Raw genomic sequence first — 26677 nt, 5'->3', positions numbered from 1 at the left:
CCCACCTGAGTCTCCTTTTCTCCAGGCTGACCCCCTTCCTGGCTCCTTCAGCTGCTCCTGGTGCTCCAGCCCCTTCCCCAGCTCCATTCCGTTCTCTGGACATGCTCCAGCTCCTCAACGTCTCTCTTGAGGGGCCCAGAACTGCCCCAGGATCTGAGGTTCAAATTCTGTGGGTGCCTTGCTCTGCTGCACCCCCAGACTCGAGCCCAGAGTTCCCCTTGGCTGCCCTGGCTGGGCGGGGGCATGGCCAGGCATTTGAGGAAGGGCTGTGGGGTCCCTGGAGCCTGCCCTGGCTCTGCTGCCATCCTTGGCACAGACATGCAGCTGCCATGGGCAGAGCTGTGTGGTTTTCCTGCAGTCTCAGCCCCTGAAGGAGTAATTCACCTCTCTCCTTTGCCAGCCAGCAAAATCCCTGCTGGTCACTGGGGCTGGAGTGTGAGCACAGCCTGGGATGGGTTTGGTGTGGCTGGAGTGGCCTGAGAAGGGCAGAGCCCTGAGGTGGGGTCAGTGGAAGGCGTCCCTGCCATGGCAGGGCTGTTGGGATTGCATGGTCTTTAGGGTCACTTCCAACCCAAACCATTCTGGGATCCTAGGACTCCCAGGCTGGGATTTTGTCAGACCCCAAATCAGGTGAGGCTTCTGCAAATGTCTGCACTCAACATGGTCCAGTGCTGGCACTGGGGCACAGAATCATGGCGTGGTTTAGGCTGGAGGGCAGCTTTAAAGGTCTTTTAGTCCAAACCCCTGCCATGGCAGGGACACCTCCCACTATCCCAGGCTGCTCCAAGCCCCATCCATGCTGGCCTTGGGCACTGCCAGGGATCCAGGGGCAGCCCCAGCTGCTCTGGGCACCCTGTGCCAGGGCCTGCCCACCCTCACTGTAAAGAACTTCTGCCTCACATCTGGTTTAAATTGACCTTCTTCTATTTTAAAACCATCACTTACTGTCCTGTAACAACAGGTCCTGCTAAAAACTTTGTCACCATCTTTCTTGGGTCCCTTTAGGCACTGAAAGGAACTCTTGAGTCTCCCTGGATCCTTCCCTTCTCCAGGTGAACACCCCCAGCTCTCCCAGCTGCCCCCAGAGCAGAAGGGCTCCAGCCCATGGGGTGTCTCTGTGACATGACCAAGGAGAGGACCCCAAATCCTCGGGCACCAGCAGCTGGTGACAGTGACAAGCTGGGGAGGACGATGCTTTCCTTGGGCCTTCCTCAATACCCCAGACCAACACCTTGGCCTGGATCTCATCCGTGGGGAGACACCCAGGGACTCCTCAGGGCACGGGGGAAGCGTGCAGAAGATGGTGGCAACGCCACACCTGGAGAAGACGCTGCCCAAACCGCTGCCTCTCAGCGGAGCATCGCTTCCCCTGCGGCCGCGCCCGCGGGAGGATTTCCAGCGGGATGCTCCAGAGCCGCGGCTCGCGGCGAGAGGCCGGGCAGCCGCGGGGAGCGAGGGATTTGCGCAAAGCCCGAGGCGAAGTTGTAAGGGCGGCCGGGGGGTGCCGGGGCGGCGCGGGGAGCGGGGCTGGGGCCGGGGCGGAGCGGGGCGGGGGCGGCCGGGGGCACATGCGCCGTGCGCGCACTGCGGAGCGGCGCGGGCAGCGCGGGCAGCGCGGCGGAGCGGGGCGCGGGGCGCGGGCAGCGGCGGCGGCGGCCGCAGCCCCGCACGGCCCCGCACGGCCCCGCACGGCCCCGCCGAGACACAGCCCGGCCCCCCCAGCCCGGCGGAGGTGAGCGCGGGGGATGCGGGAATGACGCGGCGCAGGGAGAGCGGGGGGCCCCTGTGCCCCCAGGTGTGAGCGCGCAGGGGGGGACATCCCTTCGAGGGGCGCTGGGGGCTTTGCGGCCTTTGGATGGGGGTCTCCCGCATCTTTTCATCCTCTTGGGGAGGCGTCGTTGCGTGGAGGGGATCTCCCACCGCTCCGCATCCTGGCGTGGGGGGTGGCTGATCCTCTGCTGCTTCACATCTTTCCGGTGGGGGGGGGGGGGTCTTGCGGGGGAGGGGGTTCTCCATCCCTTCACATCCTTGCGGGGGGATCCTCCATCCCTTCGCATCCTTTCAGGGGGGTTCTTCCGTCCCTTCGCATCCTTGCGGGGGGGGGAGGGCCGCTCTGCATCCCCGTTTTGCTGCATCCCCCCCAGCTTTGCATCCGTGCACGGGGGCGGGGGGCTGTCCTCCATCCCTTCGCATCCTTGCTTTGGGAAGGGGCTGTCCAAGCTGCCTCTCATCCTCGCGCGGGGGGGGTCCCTCCACTTTGCAGCTATTCATGGCCGGGGCTGGGGGGGATCCTCCACGTTTTGCACCTTTGCCTGGAGCGGAGGGGAGGGGGTCAGGCTGCTCCGCACGTTTCCGTGGCGGGGGGAGGGATCCCGGCAGCGCTTGGCACATTTGCACCGCGGTGCTCCGGGCCTCTCCGCACCCTTGCGCTGGGGAGGGGGGGTGTGTGCTGTCACTTCGCATTCCTACATGGAGAGGGAGAGGGATCTGGCTGCTCTGCACCCTCGCATGGGGGCGGGGTGGGGGCGGGGGGCTTCACCTGACATCCTTGCCATCCTGGGGAGGGAGGATCCTTCATCTTTACATCACTGTGGGGGATAAACTGGGCCCACGGTTGCCTGTGCTCCCACAACCAGCGCAGGGCAGGGCTCATCACCTCTGGCTGGAGAACTGGGGGGTCTGGGGGGCTCGGCAGGCCGATGTGAGGCTGGGGATGCAGAGGGGACAGCGCTGAACAGGGCACAACCTGCTGTCACCTGTCATGCCTGCCCCCCGCCCCCCGCCCCCCACTCCCCATCCTGGTGCCCTTCCAGGGATTTGGAGCCCCGCTGGGTTCAGAGCGCCCCTGGTGACCCCCCCCAGCCCCGGGCACCCCCGTGGGCAGAGCCGCAGGTGGGCTCGGAGCCCCTCAAAGCTGCCGAGCCTGGGCCTCCACGCTCAGTGATTCAGCTACTTGCAGGGAGCTTTAATTGTATCGTTCAAACTCGAGTTCTTGCTGCCTCGTGGTGGTGTCAGCGCGATGGATTACCTGCGGATTGAGATGCTTTTGAACGGAGTTGGTGGCTGCTCTGTGTGGCCGGCACAGCGGAGCCGGCGGCCGGACACGCTGCCGGAGGAGGGGAGGGGAGCGCAGCGCCGGGATGTGCTCGGGAATGGCAGGATTAATAATTCATCTCCCAAACTTCAGCGTGCCAAGGCACACCCCTCGCCCTGCAGCTCATTGCCCGGGCTTTAAAGAGATTGCTGGTATCATTTTCTTTTTAAAAATGGAGTTTAGGTGGTATTTGAGTACGCCGGTAGCTGCCAGGCTGCCAGGTCGCAGAGCTCGGTGAGGAGGGCAGGGCGATGGCAGCATCGGTCCAGCACAGCCTGCTCTGGCAGGCAGAGGGTTAATGAGCACCGGGCTGTGCTGTCGCAAACGCAGAGCAGGAGAAGGGCTCTTACCCAGAGCGCTGCGATGCACTCAGACCCCAAATGTCCGCTCCTCTCCCCGGCAGCTGAAGCCCACGGAGAAAACTGGAGATGAGGCATATTTTGCTTTGAGCTGTCATCTCCCTTGGCCCAGTTCTGAACCAAAGATGCTCATCCTCCATTTTATGGCGGATGACAAATCAGTCGCCGATGCCAAGATCTTGACAAGTTACGAACAACAGCCCTCGAGCCAGAAGTGTTAAGAAATAAAAAAAGAAAAGCAAGAACGCTTTTTCTTTTTTCTTTTTTTTTTTTTTTTTTCTTTCTTTTTTTTTCCCTGCAGAGCTGCTCATCCAAAAAGACACCCTCTGAGCTGCACCCCGCGGGCAGGAGCCGCGGCATTTCGCACGCCTCTGAGCAGCGAGGCTGCAGCCAGCTCCAGGCTGGCATCTGCCCCCTCTTCCCCACATCCACGCGCAGTTTTGTAGGGTGCACGTCCAGCGCTGGTGGGAAAACCCAGATGGACGCGCTGGGGAGCGGCAGGCAGAGCGGAGCCCCGCAGGGAGCAGCCTGGGGCTGGCTGGGAGCGCTCTGCTCCGCGGCTGGAGATGCCAGCCCTGCCTGCGGCTGTTCCCAAAGGCAGCAGCGGCGCCTTTGCAGAAAGCCCCTCGCTGCTGGCCGAGGGTTTCCCCGGTTTATCAAAGCGCCTTCTATACTGGGGAGAAAAAGGCTGGTTTGTTCAGCAGCCTCCTGCCCGCACAGCCCGGCAGCGAGCGAGGGAGATCCTTCTGGTAATGAGCTGGGCACAAAAGGGGAAAAAAGCTGTCATTGAAGATTTTCCTTTGGTGATAGAGTCATTAAAAACAACACATGATTCCTGGGCCAGCGGGGATCTTTCGCAGCCAAAGCAGAGCAGAGATGTGTGCTGTGTTCCCACAGCCCCGGCCCCTGACGCCTCCTCTGAAGATCAAGGCAGTGCCGCCGCTCCCGGGCAATCCCCGCGCAGGAACCGGGCACGGAGCAGCCCAGGGATGATGGCGGAGGGTCGTGCATAGTTTCACTCACAACTTTCCCCCTCCTTTTTCCCTTCAGCCTTAGGATATTGGGATAGATGTCTTCTTTTTATTTTTTTTTCCCACGGATTTTGCGTGGACACGGATACTCTGATCTGTATCCACAGCAGAGACAGAGCCAAGGGTGAATGGGAAGGACCTGGAGAAGTGGCCCTCAGCTCCATGACCAGTGCCAGGGGACGCTGAGGGCTCCCCATTTCTGAGAAATCAAACAACAGAACCCAAACTCTGTGTTAACTGAACCCCAAGGAAAGCTACTGCCTGAAAGCCAGAGATGGGGTTGTTCAGCCTGGAGAAGAGAAGGCTCTGGAGCCACCTCAGAGCCCCTTCCAGTAGCTAAAGGGGGCTTATCAAAAGGAGGGAAAGGCTTTTTACAGGGGGAAATAGTGATAGGTCAATGGGGAATGGCTTTGAACCAAAAGAGGAGAGATTTAGATTTAAAGTTAGGAAGAAATTCTTCCCTGTGAGGGTGGGCAGGCCCTGGCACAGGGTGCCCAGAGCAGCTGTGGCTGCCTCTGGATCCCTGGCAGTGCCCAAGGCCAGGTTGGACAGGGCTTGGAGCAGCCTGGGACAGTGGAAGGTGTTCCTGCCCACGGTAGGGGGTGGGATGAGATCATTTTAAAGGTCCCTTCCAACCCAAACCCTCCTGTGGTTCTGTGATTTGCAGCATTTGCTCTCACCTACCCTAAAATAAACACCATTTAGCTAAAACCCCTCCGGGAGCCTGTTAGTTTTAAACCAGACTCACAGCAGGACGAGGTTTCTGTACTAACCCCGGGGTAAGAGGCAGTTGTTTTATGGCATCCTCCGAAGCAGGGCTGGTGCTGCAGAGCCCAGCCCTCGGCAGTGCTGGGGGCTTGGAGACAGCTCCATCAAGTGCTGTTCCCAGAGCTGAAACATCTTACAGTAGGAGGAGGGGGGGAAAATCCCCCAAACCAAACCACCGACGGTGGCATTTAGTAATCAAGCTCCCGAGGAATATTTTTAGCTCTGATTTAGCGTTGTGTTGCACTTTGCTGAGAAGTGGAGCCTCCTGGAGCTGCCGTGGAGGGGCCGGGGGGAGGCCGGGCAGCGCTTCCCGGTGGGACACGGGTCACGGCTCAGCCCGGCCAGGGAGCGATGGAGCTGTGCCTGCGGCCGGCCGGACACGGCTCTGTCCCCCCGTTGGCAGCAGGGCCTGGCTCTTCCCCAGCTCCACCCAAATCTGTTCCTGGCCGGCAGCAAAATCCCTCTGTGCCCCCCGGGGCTGAGACCTCTCCACTCATTTCACAGCGAGCCTCAGCCCTGGCTTCCAGCCTCCCCGGGCTGATATCCTGGGGACAGGGGACAAAACCATCACCCCACACTCTGGGGTTTTCAGTCTTCAGGGCGTTTTTCCACCTGATGCTTCGCTGACCCTGCAGTGGGGCAGGGATGTTTCCGTGGCCCCAGAGCATTTGGAAAGGCTCCTCTGGGATGCAGGGGCCTCAAGGAAGGGGCAGGCAGCGGCATTGCATCTCCCGTGCCCCCCAGGCCCAGTGCCACCCTGAGGATTTATTCTCTCTGAAGTCCTGCCCTCTGCTTCATTTTGAATGAGAGAAACACTCGGGATCCAGCTGGTTTTAATATATTTAATGGACCTTTGCACAGCAGCTCCGGAGCAATGGTCACCTTCCCAGGGAGCAGTGACATTTGTCATGCTGGTGGTGCTCTGAGGCATTTGGGCTGCCAGCAAATGAAGAAGTGGTGGCAGATGCATTTTGTAAATTAGAGCAGCGAGTCCTTGCGGTGCAGCTCTCGCTCCATTTTGTGGGAGGTAAATCAGCAGATCTGGCCCAGCTCTCCCAGGCAGGTTTTCCCTGCACCACAAAGAGCCACCTGCAGAGCTTTTCCTGGCTGAATTTCTCCTGAGACAACAAAACTTCAGCCCCTGTGGGCTACAGGTTCTGCTCTCCCCTACTGGTAGGAAAGCCGGAGTTTAGGGCCACCTGAACCTGAGGTTGCCCCCAACCATGAGGTGGCTGCTGGTGGCCTCTCTGCCCTCTGCAGGTTTGTCCTGTTGCTCTTTGAACCATCCCACGCTGGTTTCCACCACGCTGTGGCAGAGCTCCACAAATCAACACCTCGAGAAGCTGCTGCTTTCACACCTTCCACCTATTTCTGGCTGCTCAGAAGCATCACACACCCCCAGATCCTTCCCAGCCCTCTTCTCTACCAGATCCATCCTGCCAAACTCCACAGGATGAGCTCCTTCAGGCACCTGCAAGCCCTGCTGAGTGTCACCTCTGCCTCTTGTCCTTTCCCTGACTTCACATTCAGGGGTTTTGTTGCTCCTTTCACTATTTCAGGGCTGCTTTTCGCCTCCCTCCTGCCCCCAGCCCTTCCTCACCTTTCCATTCCAAGGGTTCTGCACCAAAACAGGGTCCTGAGCAGACACCATGAGATGTGGCACTTCTTGTTTGTTTAATAGTCACTTACAAACTTTTTTGTTCAAGGTTAAATGATTGTTCAACCTATCTATTGTTGTTTTTTTTCTCTACTCTGGCTCCTGGCATCCAACCAAAGATTTGCTGCCTTGCAAAAGCCTCCAGTTCCTGGCAGTGTCTGCTCCTCAGGGCCCAGAAGGATCCCAGGAAGCCCAAATTGGGAAAGAGCCTTGATTGCAAGGACTGAGCAAACAGAACTGCCCCAAAGCTTGGCCTAGAACTGAGCTTAGGGCAGGGCTGACCCCAGCTCCCAGTCTTGAGGCATTTGCTTTATCACACACTTACCCACATCCTCCCCAAACCCAAGCTTGGGGCTTTTCCTGGCTGTCTGAAGAGTGAAGGAGGTTTCCCTCACTCCTGCTGCTCCACGCACTCCTGATCCCATCAGAAATATTGGAGGTGCCTCGATTGCAGCTGGTGATTGCAGCTTGGACATCCTTCCCTGCAGTGCTGCCCACCTCTGCCATGGCTCCACTCCCACTCCAGGTGTCTCCTGCAGGGATCACCCATGGGAAACAAACCTCAAAACTCTTCTCTGCTCCACCACAGCCCAGTGGAGGGAGGTGGGAGCCAGGACACCTCTCCCTTCTCTCTCATGCCACACCAAGCAGGGCTCCAGGGCTGCAGGTGCTGGGCACTGACCAAGCCAGAAATCTGCTCCAGGGATTAACCAGCACCTGAGAGATCTGTGGCCAGCAGCCTGTCCCTCCTTGCAGGGCCACCAGAGCACACCTGGTCCTTCAGGCCACTTTGGATCTGCCTGCAGGGCTGTAAATCACAGCCCAGAGGGAGAGAGTGGCTTTGGGGGCAGGGAGGGGATGAGAGCACGGTTATGCACGTGGAAAGCTGTTGAAAAGAATGTGAGGAGCAATAGCTGGATGCAAAATTCCTTTTTTTGGACCCTTTTACAAAATGAGAGCTGCTTTTCTGCCCTGATGGATCGAAACTGCCAGATGCTGGTGCTGCTGAGGTGAAGGATAACATCTGGAAGGAGCCAGCTGGAGGGGTCACCCCTGGGCCAGCAGCTGCAAGTCACACCCCCAGTCTGGTCTGCAGGGACAGGGGCAGCCCTTACTGCCCAGAACTGTTCTGGGACAGCAGGGGTGGCTCCTCAGTGCTGCCAGCAGCTCTGCACTTGGATGCTGCTGGCAGTTTGTTCCTTGGGGGAAATCAGCATCTTAGGGCACAAAGAACAGCTCATTTCTGTCCCTTGTCCTCCCCTGCCTGGTCAGCTCAGCTGGGTGGGATTCCCTTCCAAGCTGCACCACTGGCTTTGGGAAGCAGGTGGGGAGCTGGTGGGTGTCTCACCTGTGGCATCTCCCAGCACAAGATTTAGGGCTGTTGGCTCCCTTCAGTCACAGGGAAAAGCTGAGTGATGGGAGAATCCCCACAGTGCACCTGAGACCTGAACCAGACCCTGGCTGGTCCCATTTCTCCTGCCTTTACCCTCCAAGAAATTCCTGCTGAGTTTGTGGCTCCCATTTTCCTCCTCCTGCATCCTGACCCCACATCCCACTGAGGGCTCCTGGCTTCCTTCCACTCAGGAGACAGTGAAATCCCACAGGTTTTAATCCATGCACATGACACTAGAACCTGCACCCAGACCATCCCTGCCCTTGGGAGCCTTTTCCTGAAGGTCTGAGGAAAAGATTTTGCCACCCAAAATCACCCCCTTGAAGTCCTGGAAATCACCTGTGATAGCAGGAGGAGCAGGAGCAGCGCTGGGCACAGCTCAGCATCCCCTGCTGAGGCTCTGGCCAGCTTCAGTGCTCAGGATTTGTGTGCAGCCTCTTGGTGGGTGAGCAAGATGTGCCAGAGAGGACAGAAATGAAGCTGGCCTCTCTGGAGTCACCCATCCCCACCCGGATCACTGGACTCAGGACAGGCCTAGAGATGACAGGTTTTAGGTGAGCAGTTGGGATTTCAAGGCAGAGGTCAGAGGTTTGGTGCTGTTGGTGCAGCAGGTTGAGAGAACTTTGTCAGGGGAGGGCTGTCTGAGGGTTCTGATCCCTGTGCTCCATTAATTGAGGGGTTGGAAAGCAGATTTTCCTGTGATTCGGTCAAAATTTCCTTTACAGGCTCTCCTTGCACAAAAATGTGCCAAACTCCTCCTTGGTTCCTTCTGCTGCAAGCTCTGAGTCTTGCTTGGCCTCTTTGGGGTGAGATTAAAGGGATTTTCCTCCTCCAGGGATGCCCTCCCATGGCACAGTCTCAAATGCTGCCATCACACCCCTCACCCACTTTCTGCCTCTCTTCCAATCTGTCCCTGCTGGGAAGTTTCAAACCACAAAATCCCTTTTTATCCTTCATTCTGTTCCAGGGTCCCTGCGGGGGCTGCGGGCTCAGGTGGCCCCAATTCCCCCCGGGAATTTGTCCCCTGTGCAGGGACAAAGAGCCCCGGGTGCCAGGGCTGTGTCCAGCGGCCGTGTCCCGTGGCTGTGGCCCAAAGGGATGCTGAGAATGGCTCTTTGTTCCCCGTTCCTAATTGCTGGGCCCAGGCAGCTCGTTAAGGCTCTGCCCTGTGCCCTCCAGTCCCTGCAGCCGGGGACGTGCCAGGGCTCAGCCTCTGAGGGCAGCTTTTGGGGGACACATTAAACCAGCTTGGGGTGAAGCTGCCTCAGCTCTTTCCTCAGCCTGGAGGGCCCGGGGGTGCCCAGGAAGGGGAGGGGGTGCTGCATGGCCAGAGCAGACATCCCGAGCCTCCCCTGCAAATGCTGGCACACAGGAACAAACCGCCGGCAGAAATCTTGATTTTTGGGAGGCAGGGCCATCGCCACGAGCAGCGGCTCTGCGGAGCACCGGGGGACCCAGAGCTTGCTCCGAGCCCGGAGCCCCGCGGAGGGTTCAGGGCCGGGTCCCTCCCTCGGCACCCCGAGCGCCCCGGGCAGGGCCCGGCCCTCAGGAAAGGCTCCGGGCTCCTTCGTGGAGGGAGCTGGAATTTGCATTTGAAAACGGCGGAGGAGCTGCTGCCGCTGCTGGGAGCGCTGGCCGGGCGCTGTCAATGGGAAACTGTTCTGGCTGACGCTCCCGGGGCCAAAAAATGTGAACTCTGCAGATCGCTGGCTCCGCTCGGGCAGCATCGCTGGCTCCGCTCACGGCGATGGACGGAAGCTGCCGCTCCTTGGCTGCCAACAATTTGGGAAAGACGGGGCGGGTGGGGATGTGAAACGAGGGGTTCTGCCCTCTGGGAATGCTGGTGGTGCCCTCTTGGCCCATCAGCACAGCCACCAGCTCGCCTTTGCCTTGGGAGCTGGGCTGGGCCCAGAGGCACTCGTGGCACCCGAGACCCCCTTGTGTGAGCCTGTGGGGTGGCTGCCTGTCCGTGTCCCCATCCCAGGGTCTGTGTCCCTGTCCCAGTCCCAGCGTCTCTGTCCCTGTCCCAGTCCCAGGGTCTGTGTCCCTGTCCCAGGGTCTGTGTCCCTGTCCCAGGAGACACCACCATGGATTCTAAATGCTCCATTTTTGCCTCTTTTCCCAGCCTGTTTCCCACCATTCACCCTTTACATCAGCAGGGTACCCTGTCCCCAGCACCCCACAGCCCATGGTGCCCCTCCTTCATCCTTCTCTGCAGCTCCCATGGGTGCCCTCAGTGGGGGTGAGGCCTTTGATCTCCCTGCATCTCCCTAAACCCTGCAGAAAATGAACCATCCCCAGTTCAGAGGGGGACAGTGGAGCAGAGGACACCCAGAGATGCTGTGGGGACACCTAGAAATGCTGTGGGGTACACACAGGAGCTATGGGGGCACCTGGAAATGATTTGGGGGCACCCGGAGATGCTGTGGGGGCACACAGGAGCTATGGGGGCACCTGGAAATGGTGTGGGGACACCCGGAGATGCTGTGGGGGCACACAGGAGCTATGGGGGCACCTGGAAATGATTTGGGGGCACCCGGAGATGCTGTGGGGGCACACAGGAGCTATGGGGACACCCAGGGATGCTGGGGGCCATGCAGGGAGCTGGGATGAGCTGGCCACAGCAGCTTGTCTCAGTGTAGTGTGTGCACAAATGAAACCCTGGAGAGGCTGCAGTGAGCTGGAAATAATGGCATTACAGGCGCTTCCTCGCCTCTCTTTGGGCTGGGTGAGGCTGCTCGGGGCCAGCTGAAGGGCTGCAGCACAGGGCAGTTTGCTCCTGGTTTGAACAGCTCTGGGAAGTGAGCGGGAAAGGACACGGTGGCACAAAGGTAGGGACAAAGTCCTCACCTCCACGCTGGCATCTGTGTGCTCACAGCACCCCGAGGTTTGCACCCCCAGAGCACATCCATGCCCTGCTTGGGAAAGTCCTGCTGCACCTGCCGTGTCCCAGCGGGGCAGGAGGAGCCTCCTGGAGCAAGCTGAGGCAGTGTGGGGAACAGCCAAATGATCAAAGCTGTATTTTGATTTTTCCTTGCTCTGCTTCCCCAGGAGAAGCGTGAGGGCTCACCATGCCGCTGGTGAAGAGGAACATCGAGCCCCGGCACCTGTGCCGGGGGGCCCTTCCCGACGGGGTGACGAGTGAGCTGGAGTGTGTCACCAACAGCACCCTGGCTGCCATCATCAAGCAGCTGGGCAGCCTCAGTAAGTCATGGCACGGCCACCTGGTGTGGATGGCACCGGGGTGGCACTGGGATAACACCGGGATGGCACCGAATGGCACTGGGATAGCACTGAGATGGCACTAGGATAACACTGGATGGCACAGGGATGGCACTGGGATGGCACTGGGATGCCACAGCCACTCCCACCAGTTTCAAACACAGAGAAAACAGGGGTTGTGTGAGAGCTATGTGGGCTGCAGCCATTCCTAACTCAGTGGGAATTATCCAGCTCGTTGAAAATAGGAGGATGCTCCTACTTTTTAATTTTTATTTTATTATACATATTTATTAATATAATTTTATAGAATCAATATTTCTAGAATAAATTATTATTTTTATTATTTATTTTTATATTATTTAATATTATTATATACTTGTTATATTTTCTATATTAGATCTATATTTTTATATATTTATATATATTATATATTTTATATATATATATATATATATTTGTTTGGTTTTTGGTTGGGTTTTTTTTTTTGGTTTTTGGGTTTTTTTTGGGTTTTTCTGTCCAAGGTTGAAGTGGGGACTTGGTGACATTTTGAGACCCATTTTCCTCCCACAGCTGGTCTGTGCAGTGGGGGATGGAAAGCCTTCAGGAGCCCCTTGCTTCTCCACCTGGCCAGAAATAGGAAGGCCAGGTGAAGATTTACAATACCCCAAGCTATTCTTTTTAAAGTTGGAGCTTTTTGAGGAAGAGAGGTCTCTGTCACAGGTCTAAACCCTCAGCTGCCCTGGGACTGATCTCAGCAGGAAAGGGGCAGATGAGAGCACTGCACTCACCAGTGCGAAGGTTTAATGGGGGCAACCTATTTCATGCTGAATATGCACTTAAAATAGAGAGAGAAGCTATTTGGGGCCTCCCTCTTTCACACACCTCCACAAGTAGATTCTGCTCTAAAATATTCCCAGAAAAACAAACCCAGGATGTAGGGAGCTGCTGGAAGTGCAGCGGCTCACACGAGCAGCACCCACGCCTGCTCAGGCTTCCTAGTCCAGGAAAAAGGGAATCAAACATGACCGGGCTGGGGAGTGCTCTGAGGAGGTTCTGAAAGTGCCCTGATCTGGGGAAATGTTTGAGAGGTGGGATGGGAGGAAACCCCGAGGATCTGGGGGATGGGATGGGATGGGATGGGATGGGATGGGATGGGATGGGATGGGATGGGATGGGATGGGATGGGATGGGATGGGATGGGATGGGATGGGATGGGACGGGTGCTGTAGCTTGCAGGTATCAGCAATGCTCTGCCAGACACCTCACTCACCTCCATGGTAGGAATAACCCGAATAAAATGCTAAATAATCCTAAATAAATAACTCTGAATAAATAAGCTGCCCTGAGAGATGCATGAAAAGAGCTGATAAAATGAAACAAATTACAGATTCTCCTTGCGGTGGCACTGTCCCCACCACCCTGCTCTTGGCTTTCTACCTGGGTTGAATTTCCCCAGATCATGTTGTGTGATCTTTGGTCATTTTTTTGGTTCTCTGTCCTGATGGATCCAAGGGCTCTTTGGGACACTGTGAATGTTCTGTGCCCCTGTGGGTGCTGCTCTCTCTGGAAAGGGGTGCTCATTTGGGCTCCCCTGCCTCCTTGCAGCACTTTGGGAGAGGATGAGGCTCAGCTCCCAGAAATCCAGGCTGGGGAGAGCCAGTGGGGAGGTGGGTGCTCCAGGGGATGGGCTGAGCTGGGCGAGCCGCCTGCTGTGGTGACGGGCGCGTTGTCCCCTGCCAGGCAGGCACGCAGAGGACATCTTTGGAGAGCTGTTCAACGAAGCCAACAGCTTCTACATGAGGATGAACTCACTGCAGGAGAGGGTGGACCTGCTGGTCATCAAGGTGACGCAGCTGGACTCCACTGTGGAGGAAGGTGAGGGGCCGGGGCTGGTTTGGGGTGGTGTCCAGACGTGCTCTCGGTGCCAGAGCCCCGCCATGCCGTGCTCAGCGGGCTGAGGCCACCCCTGCATCCCTTGTCCTTCCTGTGCCCCCAGTTTCGCTGCAGGACATCAACATGAGGAAAGCCTTCAAGAGCTCCACAGTGCAGAACCAGCAGGTCGTGTCCCGCAACTCCATCCCCAACCCGGTGATGGAGATGTACCAGCGCTGCGACAAGCCCCCGCCCCTCAACATCCTCACGCCCTACAGGTACAGGGCACAGCTCTCGCTGGGGCTCCCATGGGGTCCTTCCCATGAGAAGGATCAGGTGTGCCCCCATTTGTGTGCTGTGCTGCCACCCCCATTGCGTGGGATGCTTGGGATGTGTCCACAGCCTGCAGGTGGTGGCTGCTGTGTTGGATGTGTCTGTGGTCATGGTCATCCCAAAGCCCTCGGGAAGGGGAGCAGGGGGTCTTCTCCTGTGGCTGATAACCCTCCCTCTGCTCTTTGAACCCCCAGGGATGACAAGAAGGATGGTCTCAAATTCTACACTGACCCCTCCTACTTCTTCAACTTATGGAAGGAGAAGATGCTGCAGGCAACAGAAGACAAGAGGAAGGAGAAGCGCCGGCAGAAGGTGGGTGTGGGCAGGAGGAGGACAAGGGGCAGGAGCTGGGGGTGCTCAGGACCTGGGGACAGCCACCTCCTGGTGCATCCTTCGTGCTCCCCTCCCCTGCACTGGGTGCATCTTGCAGGGCTGGGTGATGCTCCCCAGGGACTGCTCCTGGCTTGGAGGAGCCGTGCTGGAGGTGCAGCCATGGCTTTGTGTCCCCCCAGGAGCAGCGGCTGGTGGAGGACTCCACCCGGGAGGTGAAGAAAGTGAGGAAAGCCCGCAACCGGCGCCTGGAGTGGAACATGATGGCATATGATAAAGAGTTCCGGCCGGATAACAGGTTCTCACCATCCCCCTATCACATGGCATCATCGGAAGGATCACTGTCCCCAGATAATAGGCAGGTTCTACCTCCTACACCTTCAGCTCACAGCTCTCCTTTGCTTTGCTCTTCCTCTCCGTCGTTGCGGGGGACGGGTTGTCCACAGCAGGGTCGGGGTGCTTGGCTGGTCGCCTGTGGTAGCTTCATGGATAGCTGGTGTCCCCAGGGTGTGATCCTGGAGCTCAGGAGGAGCCTTGGCACTGGGATAAAACCAGAGCACTTTCTGTTTTGCAGCTAAGGGAAGAGAGTGGCTCAGCTCTGTTGCGTCCTCCTCCCCCCTGCTCTCACTCTGCTGTCTTGTACATCGATATTTTCATGGCCTTTTCTTGTGTTGTTGTCTCAACCCCAAAATACTCCCAAACCCACCTCCTCGAGCTCCCTCAGGAGTGCAACAGTCGGCTTCTCCCATGCTGCAGGTCCTACGCGTCGGACGCTGCCGACCACTCGTACCCGGCCAGCCCCAACCACCCCGCGCAGCTGCTGGCCCCAGCCGCCCACCTGGCCCCGGCGGAGCACAAGGAGGGGCTGGCGGCCACCAACCCCCCGGAGCACGTCCTGCGGCCGGCCGCGGGCAGCCGGCAGAACAGCCTGACCCGCCTGCAGCAGCCCCACGCGCCGCCGCCCCCCGAGGCCGTGCTCAACGGGCCCAGACCCCACCTAGTCAAGGATTACGGGTAAAGCTCCAGCCTGCTCGCTGCTGGAGGGGTGTCCAAAGGAAGGGAGGCTTGGTGGGAGTCTAACCCCCCCATTTCTGGGCTGATGGAGCAGGAGACTTCCCCTGCAGCTTTCATGGGCCAAAACTGCTGGTGAGAGGCCAAATGAGTCCAGGAGCGCTTTTGGGGTAATGTCATTCCAGATAAGGGGGCAGGGTGGATGGAGGGTTTTCCCCTGGGGTGTTGCCTGCTTTCCACCGCTGCATTACCCATAGCCCATCCCACCAGCAGAGCTCCACCACCCTTCTGACCCTGGGACAGAGCTTTCACTGGGGTTTGGAACAAACCAAGCCAGAGTGGAGCCAGCTGGGTGCTGGGATGGGTGATGGATGCTGGGATGGGTAATGGGTGCCATCCTTCAGTCAGCAGTGCTCTGGCAGCCAGGAGGGCCAGGTGTGCCCTGGAGGGCATCAGGCCCAGCATCACCAGCCAGGCAAGGCAGGAGATTGTCCTGCTCCGATCTGCACTGGGGTGGCCTCACCTTGAATACTGGCGGCAATTTTGGGCACCACAATATAAAAAAGACATTGAGATATTAGAGAGTGTCCAAAAGAGGCCATGAAGATGGCAAAGGTCTTTGAGGAGAAGCTGTGTGAGGAGTGGTTAAGGGCATTTGGCGTGTTCTGGAGGAGAGTGGGGGGAGGCATCATTGCAGTCCACAAATTCATGAGGGGAAGCAGAGGGGCAGATGCTGATCTCTTGTTTGTGGTGACCAGTGACAGGACCCTAGGGAATGGCCTGAAGCTGTGTCAGAGGAGGTTTAAGTTGGGTATCAGGAAAAGATTCTTCCCTCAGGAGGTCGTGGGGCACTGAGCAGGATGCCCAGGGAATGGTCCCGGCACCAAACCCGCCGGAGCTCCGGGAGCGTTTGGACAGAGCTCCCGGGGATGCTCAGGGTGGGACTGTTTGGATGGCCCTGTGCAGGGGCAGGGGTGGACTGGATGATCCCTGTGGGTCCGTGCTAACTCAGCCCGTCCCCGGGCTCTGTGATTCTGGTGGCGCTGACCGCTGTGCCCCCGTTGCAGCCCGCAGCCGGTGCCCATGGCCGAGTACTTCGTGCCGCCGGCCCCGCCGCCGCCGCCGCCCGTCATCCCGTCGGCACAGACCGCCTTCGACAGCCCCATCTCGGCTCCCCCCGCGCTGGCCCCCGGCTCGGCCGCAGCCCCGTCCTACGCCCCGTCGCCGCCCCCCGCGCCCCCCGGGCCCTACTCCGCCTCCCCGCCGCAGAGCGGCCCCATGGGACCCCCGGTGGCGCCGCCGCCGCCGCCGCCCGGGCCCCCGGCCGTGTCCGCCTCGCCCGCGCACTCCGCCTCGCCGCCCGCCCCCGCCGAGACGCGCAAGCCGCAGATCCCGCTGATGCCCATGAGCGACGCCCGGAGCGACCTGCTGGCGGCCATCCGCAGGGGTGAGTGCGGGGACACGGCCCTGCGGGGGACACGGAGCCCCTCGCGACAAAGCGGAGTTGGGTGGCGCCGGTGACCCCGAGGGCGAGATGAGCGCTCGGTGGCCAGGTGATGGGTGAGGATGGCGGGACCTTGCCGGGGGAATAAAGGCAGTGTAAAGGTGGGGGACCCGCGGCTGGAGGTGGAATGAAGCCCCACGGATTGCTGGCAGCTCCCAGGCGTGTGGCTTCCTCCCAGGCTGCAGGAGATGATGTTCTCCAAGGTCTCACGCATTTCCCTTTCCTGCGAATCTCCAGGTCAAATGGTAAATTTAACCTTTCAGAAGGTTCAATATCTTCAGGCTGAGTGGAAGCAGAGGAGGAGCTTTATTCTATCATACAGCTTTGTAATCATAGATACTCATAAAATCCTAGAATGGTTTGGGTTGGAAGGGGCCTTAAAGCTCACCTGATTCCACCCCCTGCCCTGGGCAGGGACACCTCCCACTGTCCCAGGCTGCTCCAAGCCCATCCATGCTGGCCTTGGACACTTCCAGGGATCCAGGGGCAGGCACAGCTGCTCTGGGAACTTGTGCCAGGGCCTCACCATCCTCACAGGGAAGAATTTCTTCCTGACATCCAATCTGGGCCTACTGTCTCCCAGTTTACAACCATTCCCTCTTGTCCTGCCAACCCTATCTTATCATCCCATATAACTTTGTAACCACCAGGGCAGCAGCCCCCTCGTCTCAGCCAATACTTTATAACTGGGGGGGATACTGCACATTGTGTGCACTCCCCCCTGAAGCCTTTTCCCCTTTCCTGTAGGAATCCAGCTCCGGAAGGTCCAGGAGCAGTGGGAGCAAGAGGCCAAGAAAGAGCCCGTGGGCAATGACGTGGCGACCATCCTGTCGCGCCGCATCGCCGTGGAGTACAGCGAGTCCGACGACGACTCGGAGCTGGACGATAACGAGTGGTCGGACTGAGGGCCCCGGGCTGGGCGGGCTCGGGGCCCTGCCTCCGCTCCAGGTGTGTATGGGCACCTCCAGGTGTGTACGGGCACCTCCAGGTGTGTATGGGCACCTTCCCCAGTGCGGGGCCCCGCTCGGTCAGGAGCTTTGCTTTTACACTATGTCCAAAACCCTTCGGGCAGCAGCAGCAGCAGCACTGGTAGGATACACCTCAGAGGCAGTGAGAACAGAAATTAGCAGCACCTTCACAGTTAATGACTTCCAAAATTCTCTGAAGGCAGGTTAATAGGATTACTCCAGATTTACACCTGGAGCAAGACTGAGACTGGCCCTGAAGTGCTTTGTGAGAGAAGGGAGCCCCAGAGGCAGCAGTGCTTTTCCAGCTAAGTGTTAATTGTGGTAACGAGAAGCTCCTGGAGAAGAAGCCTTGCTTGCACAGCTGGTGCCACCATGGGAGCTCAGGGGTGAGCTTGGGGACACTGCTGCTGGTTGTTTTGGGGTCAGGCAGCTCAAAGGCTGCGTGTGGGCAGGAGCCTCCTTCCCTACAGAGCAACGCACCACGTTCAGTAGCAGTTACACCATTGTGTTGTTGCTCCCTGGAAAATCATGGAATGCTTTGGGTTGAAAGGCACCTTTAAAGCCCATCTAGAACTGGGACACCCTCCACTAGACCAGGTTGCATGAGCAGCCCAAGGTGTTGGTGACCTTGGCCTGTATCCACCCTCAGAGCTGGTTTTCTAGGAGCAAAGGGGGAAGGCAAGGCTGGAGTGGCTGGCAGGGAGACCCAGCCTTGTCTGGGCTTGCCCTGCCTTTTCCAGCAAAGGAGTAGAGGTGTCCAGGGAGTTCCCCCAAGCCCAGCTCTTCTTGGCCTAAGTGTGGCACCATTTCAGTGTGATTTGGGAAAAAGTGAATCAGACAATCTGCTGCTTTCAGGTAAACTCTCAACTTGCACTTTGCAGCCCCACAAAATGTGCCTGTACAATTGAGATCAGCTCAGAGCCAGCCACTGATTCCCCCCACCTGATCCTGCTCCATCCCCTGTCCCACGTGTGGACACTGATGGAGGAGCTGGGTAACCAGCCCCCGTTTCAGCACTGCAATACCTGTTTCAGCACTGAAAATGCCTGTTTTCCCACCAAAACAGAGTGTGATCCATGGAAGACTTTTCACAGAGCTACAAAGGGAGGAGGCCCAGAGGAAGGCAGAGTAAAGGAGTGGGAAATACTGGAAATATCACAGGCAGGTGTGAAAACCTGCAGAGAGCTGGGAGAGGTTCCCCACCTGTGGAAAACAGGCCAGGACCAGCCGTGGAGTGGCCAGTGTGATGTCCCCAGAGCCTCTCTTGTGTTCCCCTATACCATGAGTCCCTGAACAGGGAAAGCCCGAGCTCTGTGCCCAGTTCCTGCCTCTCCCAGGAGCCCTGCAGGTGATGGATACTTCAGCAGGATTTTGGCTATGTAGAAGCAGCCAGGCCTGTAAAAGAGGCGGGAGGATATGGCTGAGACCCAAATGCTGATGGTTAAATTCACAAAATCCTAGAATGGTTTGGGATTAAAGACATCTCATTCCAACCCCCTGCCAAGGGCACCTTCCACTAGACCAGGGTTTCCTGGGAAATGCTGGTGTTGAGCAATGTCCCAGACATCTGCTTATTTGCCCCCAGTGACCAGTGGCCCCTCATGGCCAGATGTTGTGAATCCTCTGCCCAGCTGCTGGGAAATGCCCCCAGGAGCTCTCCCTTCTCTTGAGTGGCACAAAATGGTCTCTTGTCCCTTGGATGTGACACCTTCCACACCTCCACACCCAAGCTGGGAGCTGTGCTGCCAAGCGGGCTTGAGCAGGGGTGCAGAAGGGATTTGGGATGTGGGAGAGGGCAAGGCAAGAAGCAGCAGGAAGCAATGGAATAACTCATCTGCAAAACCCAAGGAGCAGCAGTGACCAGAGGGGCAGGGAGACACTGTGCCCTGCAGGTGGCCAGGAAATTCCTGGTGCACACCGAGAGCTCTTGATTCTGGTGTTGACCCTCTGAGATGCAGGGAAATGGCTGCAAGAGCTTTTTACAGAGCCCCTGCAAGGCCCAGGACCTGCTTTCCTTGGGAAGGGAGCTGGGGTTTGGCTGGAGCAGGTTCAGAAGGAGGCAGTGTAAACATTCAGGGCAACATTTACGGTGGAGTTTCTGGTGGAGCGTTATTAACGTAGATGCAATCGCAAAACCGTGTGTAAGCAGAGAAATTTGGTTTGTTTAGGAAGAGTAATAACCCTTTGTGTGAAAGAGAAAGAGCAGGGGCTGGTGGAGCTGCTCTTATCTGTTCCAGAGGTGCAGGGGCTGCAGAGCCACCGTGGGGACCCAGCAGAGCTGAGGAGCCCCGCTGGCCCTGGGAGGGGGCTCAGGGACACAGGGCACTGGCTCGTCCCTGGGCTCTGTGACTGTCCCAGTTCTGCAGAGCTGAGCCAGGGCTGGTGGGAGCTGGAGAGCAGCCCAGTGCCCCTGAGAGATCCAGTCCCTGCTTTTCATGCACCAGTTGCTCTGTGCGTGTCACGCGGGGCCGTGGCAATCGGGGCAGGGCTCTGTGGGTGCGTGGCACTCGGGGCTGTCCCTGGGGCCTCCCACAGCCCTGCCACCTCACAGCACCTGTGCTGGGACTGGCTGCTGCCAGGATTGATGCCGTGGCATGGCAAAGCGCTTGACAATCACAGGAAGGTTGGAAGGGATCCTAAAGGTCATTTAGGTCAGGTCACATCTGCAGAGCAGACGCACAGCTGGCAGCCCCAGGGGAGCAGGAAAGGCTCACCCCCATTTCCTCACATCTTTGTTCTTACACCACGTCCCCATTGGTGCAAGAACACCCGTCCCAGCAGCCCCAGCACGTCCTCACCCGTCCTGTTCTGCTGAAGGAAATCCCCTGGGAGCACAAACCCCGTTCACATTCTCAGCTGCAAAGCCAGCCAGCAGCTCCATGGCCTGCCAGCACTGCCAGCTGGATGGAAACATCACCACCCTCCTCTTCAGGGACCAGAACTGCCACGGAAACCCTTCAGCTGTCTTGGTACAGGGGTGGGATCCCCCATCCTCACCCCAGAGAGGTGGAGCTGGTGGAGAAGTGACCTCGGGGGGGGTTGGACACCCATTTCTGCTCTGGCCATGGCACACCCAGCTCTTCCCGACCCTCCCAGCAGCACCCCAGGGCTGGCAAGCACCAGGGATCATTCAGGTGGGAATGGACCTCCAGGACCTCCAAGCTGGAGCATTAATGCCGCATCCCATGAGAGCCAGTCCATCCTCAGTGCCTTCCCTTGAGGGACTCAGCCACGCCTCACCACCTTTATTTGAGGCACAATCACCTGGTTTTTGCTCAGGTGACCTTTGCAGTCCAACAGAAGTGACACCAATTCCTTGGCTGCTGTGGGCCGGTGCTGCTGGGAGTGTGCCACACTAATTAACACTGTCTGTGTGCCCCACATGCTGCACACTCAGAGCTTGGTACACATGTGCCTATTTCTGTGCATTCCCCCCAAAGTAGGCCATGCTGAGTTACACAACCTGAAATGCTCAAATCCTCATGTGGGCTGATATAAAAGTGAATATTTAAGTATTTTATCTAGCTTGGCAGACATTAAAAAATACAATCCAGGTCACAGATGATTGAATTTCTCCTCTCTCAAGAGTGCCAGAATTGGGCTGAGGAGATTCTCCTGTACATTAAGGTGTCGTGTTCCCTGCTAAAATACAGCAGTGGCATTTCATTGCCAAAGGATAATCACAGAGTGCCAAACATTTAATGAGTCCAACTGATCTCCTGAGAGCTTCTCTTTCCATTTTATCTGCTTCCCCCTACTTGCCAATTTATGGGCATAGATTAAAAATAATAAATATGGCTGTCAACAGCAGGGGAAAATATTCTGTGTCCATACAAATGGGTCGGGCTGGAGTCAGTGGAACAGTAAATGAGTAAATTTTGGTTCTGCTTGGAGATGTCAATGGAAGGCTGTCATCCTTGAGGTCCATCAGGAGGCTCTTGGACATCCCAGGTGCATCTGAAAAGGGACTTTTCAGGGAGCACTGTGCCCAGGGCACACCTGTGAAGCTGCTCCAGCTGTGAAGGCTGGTCCTGCTCAGCTTGCTGGGGGTTGGTGGAAGTCCTGCAGTGTTCACTCTGTGTCTCCCTGATTTGGAGTGACCACTGGAGCTGGCTGGTGCTGCTGGTGGCTCTTAGAGGATCAGTGTCCTGCAGGAGGAATGGATTGGGCAGTTTCTAGTTTCTAATTTCCCAGCCAGGGAAGAGACCTAGAGAGGAGCAGTCACCCATCCCATGAGGGCTCCTGCCTTTGCAGCTGTTAAATCTTGGGAAGGTTTTGCTCCAGTGACAAACTTAAGGCTGAACTTGGCTTCTTCAGAGAGCTCTTTCCACAGAAGAGCCCTCAAATTTCCTCCCAGCCACTTTTCCACCTCTCTCTCCCTTCCCAGACACCCATCAGCCCGAACAGAAGCTTTGCAGACTCCCCTGAGCCTGAGCTAACACCTCAGCTTTAATGACAAATGGGAGTTTTGCTTGGAGGGAGGCAGGTGGTAGCACTGGAGGTGGCATTTTGGAGGGGACATTCTAGAGGTCCCCAGCTGGCAGGAACTCGGTGTCACTTCCTTGTGGATGGAGCAGGGATGGCCATGGAAGCACTCCCCGTGGGGGGATGCTGGCAAGGGGAGCACAGGCTGTTCCTTTCACCAATATTCCTGTTTTTCCTGTAGCAGTAGTTATTTAGGGGTAAGGTTTTCTCAGCTGGAATGTCACTTTACAGATTTAAAAAAATAAATAAAATAAAATAAAAATAAGGGCAAGGAGTCTGTCCTGAGGAGTTTACAGTCTACAGCAAAGACCATGTAACCTGCACTGCACTTTAGAAGCCTCAAATGCTCACTCACCCATGAATTTCCCTCGAGTGGGCAGCAGCCCCTTGAGGGCTGTTGTCCCTTCCTTAGTTGGCCCCTGACCAGCACCAGCCACATCCCTGCTGGTGACAGAGTCCCCGGGGCCCTCCTGCCCCTCTCCCTCATCAGAAGTGCCTGAGCAAAGCCCAGGGGAGCCAAGCCATGCTGGGTTTGTCCCTGAACAGGTCCCTGTGCCCTCGGGGGCCTTTCCCTGCCCCCACACAGCTGTGCTCCATGACCATGGTGGGCTGGGAATGGTGCCTGGGAGCACCCCTGGCTGCCCCTCAGGGCTGTCACCATCCCATGGCACAGCCTCTGGAAAACCTCCTCTTGCAGACACAACCCAAAACGGGACTTTGAAGTGGTTTTATCTTTTTGAGAACCAAAGGGGTTGTTTTGGTGTAAATCTGATTTGTCTTGGACATACCCCAGGGTTTTTAGGCTCACTCTCTCAAGCTCCACCTTCTCCAGGTGAAAATGTGCCTGTATTTTGCTGGTGGGGGGAATAAAAAACACCAAACCAAACCCCACAGTTAAGAGCTTCAGGGAGGAGGTGTTTGCCCCAAAGCCTTCAGAGCTGTGCCCACAGGCAGGGTGAGACAACAAGATGTCCCCAGGGCAGGACACCATCCTGGTGGTGTCACCCAGGGTGCTGTCACCGTCCTGGTGGTGTCACCCAGGGTGCTGTCACCATCCTGGTGGTGTCACCAGAGCCTGCATCGAGGGCTGGGCTCCCGCTGAGGGAAAGCCCCAGACAGGAGCTGCATGGAGAATGTCCCCCGAGGGCAGAGCTGATGTGACAGGAGCCAAACTGGTGTCTGAATTACAGGCTGACAGGACCCTGAGGCCACCACAGCACCGCTGATGCTTCACCCTCCCTTGGGCATCTCCCAGCAGGGATTGTCCCACAGGGGCTTCCAACCTGTCTCTCCTGGCAGGACCAGGATTAAAGCTCTTGCTGGTGGTTGTGAGCCCCGGGGGTGTGAAAGGAGCCTTTTTCTGCACACTGGTGCTGCCAGGGGACAGGGCTGGCCCCGGGGGGTTCAGCTCAGCTAATTCCAGCTCTTGGTTCTGTGTAAGGTTAAGAGTGCAGAGAGGGGAAAATAAGGCAGAGAGGAACCAGCCCAGCGTTTCAGGTTGGTGATGCTCACATCAGGCTGCACGGGGGAAGCCTCAGCCAGGTCAAACCCTGTGCAAAGCCACAAAGGGCAGTGAGGGAATAGATCTGTTCTGCAGGTCAGTGTGGGATTGAGCTGTGGCATGAAGGAGCTGAGTCAGGTCTCAGGGAAAACTTTCTGGAGGTGAGGATGGAGAAACTCGGGTCACAGGAGCTCTGCCATGGCTTTGAGAAGCCAGAGAGAAGCTCTCACCTTGCGTGCAGCCAGGGAGCGGTGGAGGTGCCCACAGGGCCTTTCTGGCATGTTTGTAATTCTCCCTCATCCTCTCCCTGGTGGTCTGTCCCCCCAAGGGTGGCTTACAGCCCCAAAGCATCCCCCAGCAGCCAGGGCAGCTGCTTTTGCTCCCTCTTGGTTTTGGTGTTGAGCCTTAAATAGAATAAAGGTAAAATGTGCTGCAGATCAAGCACCTGAGAGGGAAGGACGGGAGCTCCCAGCTGTTTCTGCTGTATTTCAGTGGTTAAAAGGCAGCAGCTCCTCTGGACCAGCCATGATCCACAGACCGTAGTGAGTAAACCATTAAGTTGGGCAGTTTAACATTTACCCTTTGATTTGGGGCAGATCAGTTGAGAAATCTAAAAATAAAATGTAAAAAAAAAAAAAAATCTAAAAATAAGCAAACAAAAAAAAACCCAACCCACCCACAAAACAAAAAAGCAAACAAACAACTCACATGTGATTTCCAGAAGGATAAACTGTTCCCTTTCCTTCCCTCAGACCTAGAGGGAAGGTCAGACACAGCAACACTTCCCAGTCAGTCAGCAACAAAATGAAGCAGGTGCCACCAGAACCACTCCCAAAAATCCCAGGAAAGTGGTGTTTGAGGAAAAGCAATAATCACATCACCCCAAGGCAGCAAGGAGAGGGTTTCCTGCCACTACAGGAAGTGCTTTTGTCCCTGGACCCCCTTCCCCAGCTCAAGTGTCTCAAATCCCATTGATCTTCACCTCTCACTGGTGCTGGTGCAGTCCTGGGGCCTCAGCTGGGATTGCTGACTCCATGGAAAATCACTTCTTGCCGTGGAAAAAGCACAAAAGTCTTGTGTTGAAAAGGGAGAGGACCTGGGGGCAGGGACACTCCTGGATGCCCGTGGAGAGCTGCTGATGATTTCCTCCTGCAGCAGGAGCAGCTCAGGCAGAGCCCTGCCAGGGCTCCAGAAATCACAGCCATGAGCAGCAACACCCCCCTCACTGCTCCCCCTCCAAATTTGATTTTGCACTGAGATGTTTCAGCTCTGTCTGTAGCTCTGGCCAGTTTTCCACAAATGGGGCTGCTCTTTCTGGTGTTCATTGTCTGGGATAGCAGATCAGGTAAAGAAAGCAAATCACAGAATCCCAGAGCTGTTTGGATTTCCAGTCTGGTTTCCACCCCCTGCCATGGGCAGGGACACCTTCCATGAGACCAAGTCCCACCCAACCTGCTCAAATCCCCACAAATTTAAAAAAACCTTTTTTCAAAATGCATTTTCAGGGTCTTTTGGGGCTGATGGCTCCTCAGCTTAACAGATTTCCTTAATTTTGGGGCTGCCTGACCTGTTGGGGGGATCTGAAGCAGGCTGTGAGTTTGGGGTGATGCTGAGCTGTGCTGGCACCTTCGTCCCTCTGCCTTCAGCTGTGCCCTGTCACACAGAGGGCTGGGGTCCAGAGCTGCTGCTGGGAACACCGCGGGGCCAGGGCAGCTCCCAGTGACACAAGTGCCTTTCCCGGGGGTGCCTCTGGCCCTGCCAGGGAGCCTCCTGGGCTGGGTGGTGTTGCTGGGCTGGAAACCTGGAGCTGCCCAGACCCCAGGGGATCCTCTGGGATCCCTCCTCCCACAGCAGTGTCTTGGGGAGCAGTTTGCACTCCACTCTTGGCAAGCCCTGGAAACCTGCTGCAGCAACCTGGAGGCATGGGGACAGTCCCCGGAGGATGTGGGAGCTGTGGGGAGGGGACAAACCCTGTCACCACTGTGCTGTGGGTTGCTGCTGTCACGGGGCAAGCATTCAGGAGAGCCTTCCTCTTCCTCCTCTTCCTCCTCCTGCTGTCCAGCCTGTGGCTGCCGGGACACTGCCAGCTGCTGCAGCAGGACAGGAGCCATCTCCTTCCAGCTTCCACCCTCTGGAGCCAGCAGGAGCCCTGACGCCTCTGGGGGAGGCCAGGTGCTGTAGGAGAGATATTTTGGAGGGGATTGAAGGCAGGTGAGGATCATCTCCTGTGCCCTGCAGATCAGGGCACCTCAGACCCCCAAACCCCTCGGCACCACCCAAGCTCTGAGCTCAGGAGATCTCCTGGAGCGCTGGGGCACCCATCCTCCCAAAGCAGACCATCCAGGAGCAGCCAGCTCCAGATGGGCACTTCAAAAGCAGTTCTCTCTCCTTTTGGCATCAACTGGTCACACACAGAGCCCAGAGCAGGGCTTGGGCTGCTCCTGGTGGAGGTTGGCCCCAGCTCTGCAGGGTGGCACACAGGGGACAGGGACACCTCGGCATCCCGACGCTCCTGCAAAAGGCTCATTTTTTAATCACAGCAGAAGAATTACTCTGTCTCCTTAGATCTGCCACCTGGTAGAAGGAGCTGATGCAGGCTAGGCACCTTCCCAAGGGAGGGTGACCCATTCCAGGCCATGAGGGACTCCCACTGTTCCACAGCTGAGCTGAGGGAGGGGATGCTCGCTGTCTGCTGGGGTCTTTAACCATGTGCCCTTAGTCAGTAGGTGAGTAGATGTTGCTGCCCGTATCTATCTCCCCTACCCAGTTGCTACGTGTGAACAAGTGTATTTCTCCCCAGTGTTGTGGGTTCTGCCTGTGGTGACACGAGGATGGAAAGGCAGGGATGACCTCAAGCTTCCTTCTGTACAGGGTAGAGAGGAGACCTGGATGGGTCCGAGGCACCGCTTGTAACTACATTTGTTCAAGAAATGTCATCTTAACCCCAAACTGTTGACACTTTATGCATGTGCTAATTAAATTTAAAAGAAAAAAAAAAGAAAAAAAATGAAAGAAATTAATAAAGATTTTAAGAGGTTACAGTAGATCTGGGTTTGGCTTTTTGTTGGCTCGTGCTTTGCTGTGAGTTAATCAGCCCTGTGATGCTCCCTCCTCTGTTAGAGACTGGGGCATGGAAGGAGCAGCAGAAA

General features: G+C 57.1%; 1 protein-coding gene across 3 annotated transcripts; it reads left to right on the top strand.

Annotated features, from left to right (window-relative positions):
* Positions 1–1670: 1670 nt before the first annotated feature.
* On the top strand, positions 1671–26572 carry LOC119695001 (wiskott-Aldrich syndrome protein family member 3-like). 3 transcript variants are annotated; one of them, XM_038122761.1, is made up of 9 exons: positions 1671–1732; positions 11354–11506; positions 13265–13399; positions 13521–13674; positions 13924–14041; positions 14242–14357; positions 14816–15073; positions 16138–16517; positions 17322–26572. In XM_038122761.1, the coding sequence occupies exons 2-9, from the start codon at positions 11374–11376 to the stop codon at positions 17477–17479; spliced, it is 1452 nt and encodes a 483-aa protein (XP_037978689.1). In that variant the 5' UTR covers positions 1671–1732; positions 11354–11373; the 3' UTR covers positions 17480–26572. The 3 variants fall into 3 exon arrangements, with proteins under 3 accessions (XP_037978689.1, XP_037978686.1, XP_037978687.1); XM_038122758.1 differs by having other exon boundaries at positions 14242–14417; XM_038122759.1 differs by lacking the exon at positions 1671–1732 and adding an exon at positions 10868–11133 and having other exon boundaries at positions 14242–14417.
* The last annotated feature ends 105 nt before the right edge of the window (positions 26573–26677 follow it).

This window comes from Motacilla alba, chromosome 4A, assembly GCF_015832195.1.
Source record: "Motacilla alba alba isolate MOTALB_02 chromosome 4A, Motacilla_alba_V1.0_pri, whole genome shotgun sequence".
Taxonomy (NCBI): Eukaryota; Metazoa; Chordata; class Aves; order Passeriformes; family Motacillidae; genus Motacilla; species Motacilla alba.
The sequence above is the reverse complement of the archived record's forward strand: the minus strand, read 5'-3'. Positions and strand labels throughout refer to the sequence as shown.

Coding starts and splice junctions, on each gene's coding strand:
- LOC119695001 (XM_038122758.1), top strand. CDS start 11,374: ATGCCGCTGGTGAAGAGGAACATCGAGCCCCGGCACCTGTGCCGGGGG. Junction 11,507..13,264: donor CAAGCAGCTGGGCAGCCTCA/GTAAGTCATGGC, acceptor GTCCCCTGCCAG/GCAGGCACGCAGAGGACATC. Junction 14,042..14,241: donor AGGAGAAGCGCCGGCAGAAG/GTGGGTGTGGGC, acceptor GTGTCCCCCCAG/GAGCAGCGGCTGGTGGAGGA.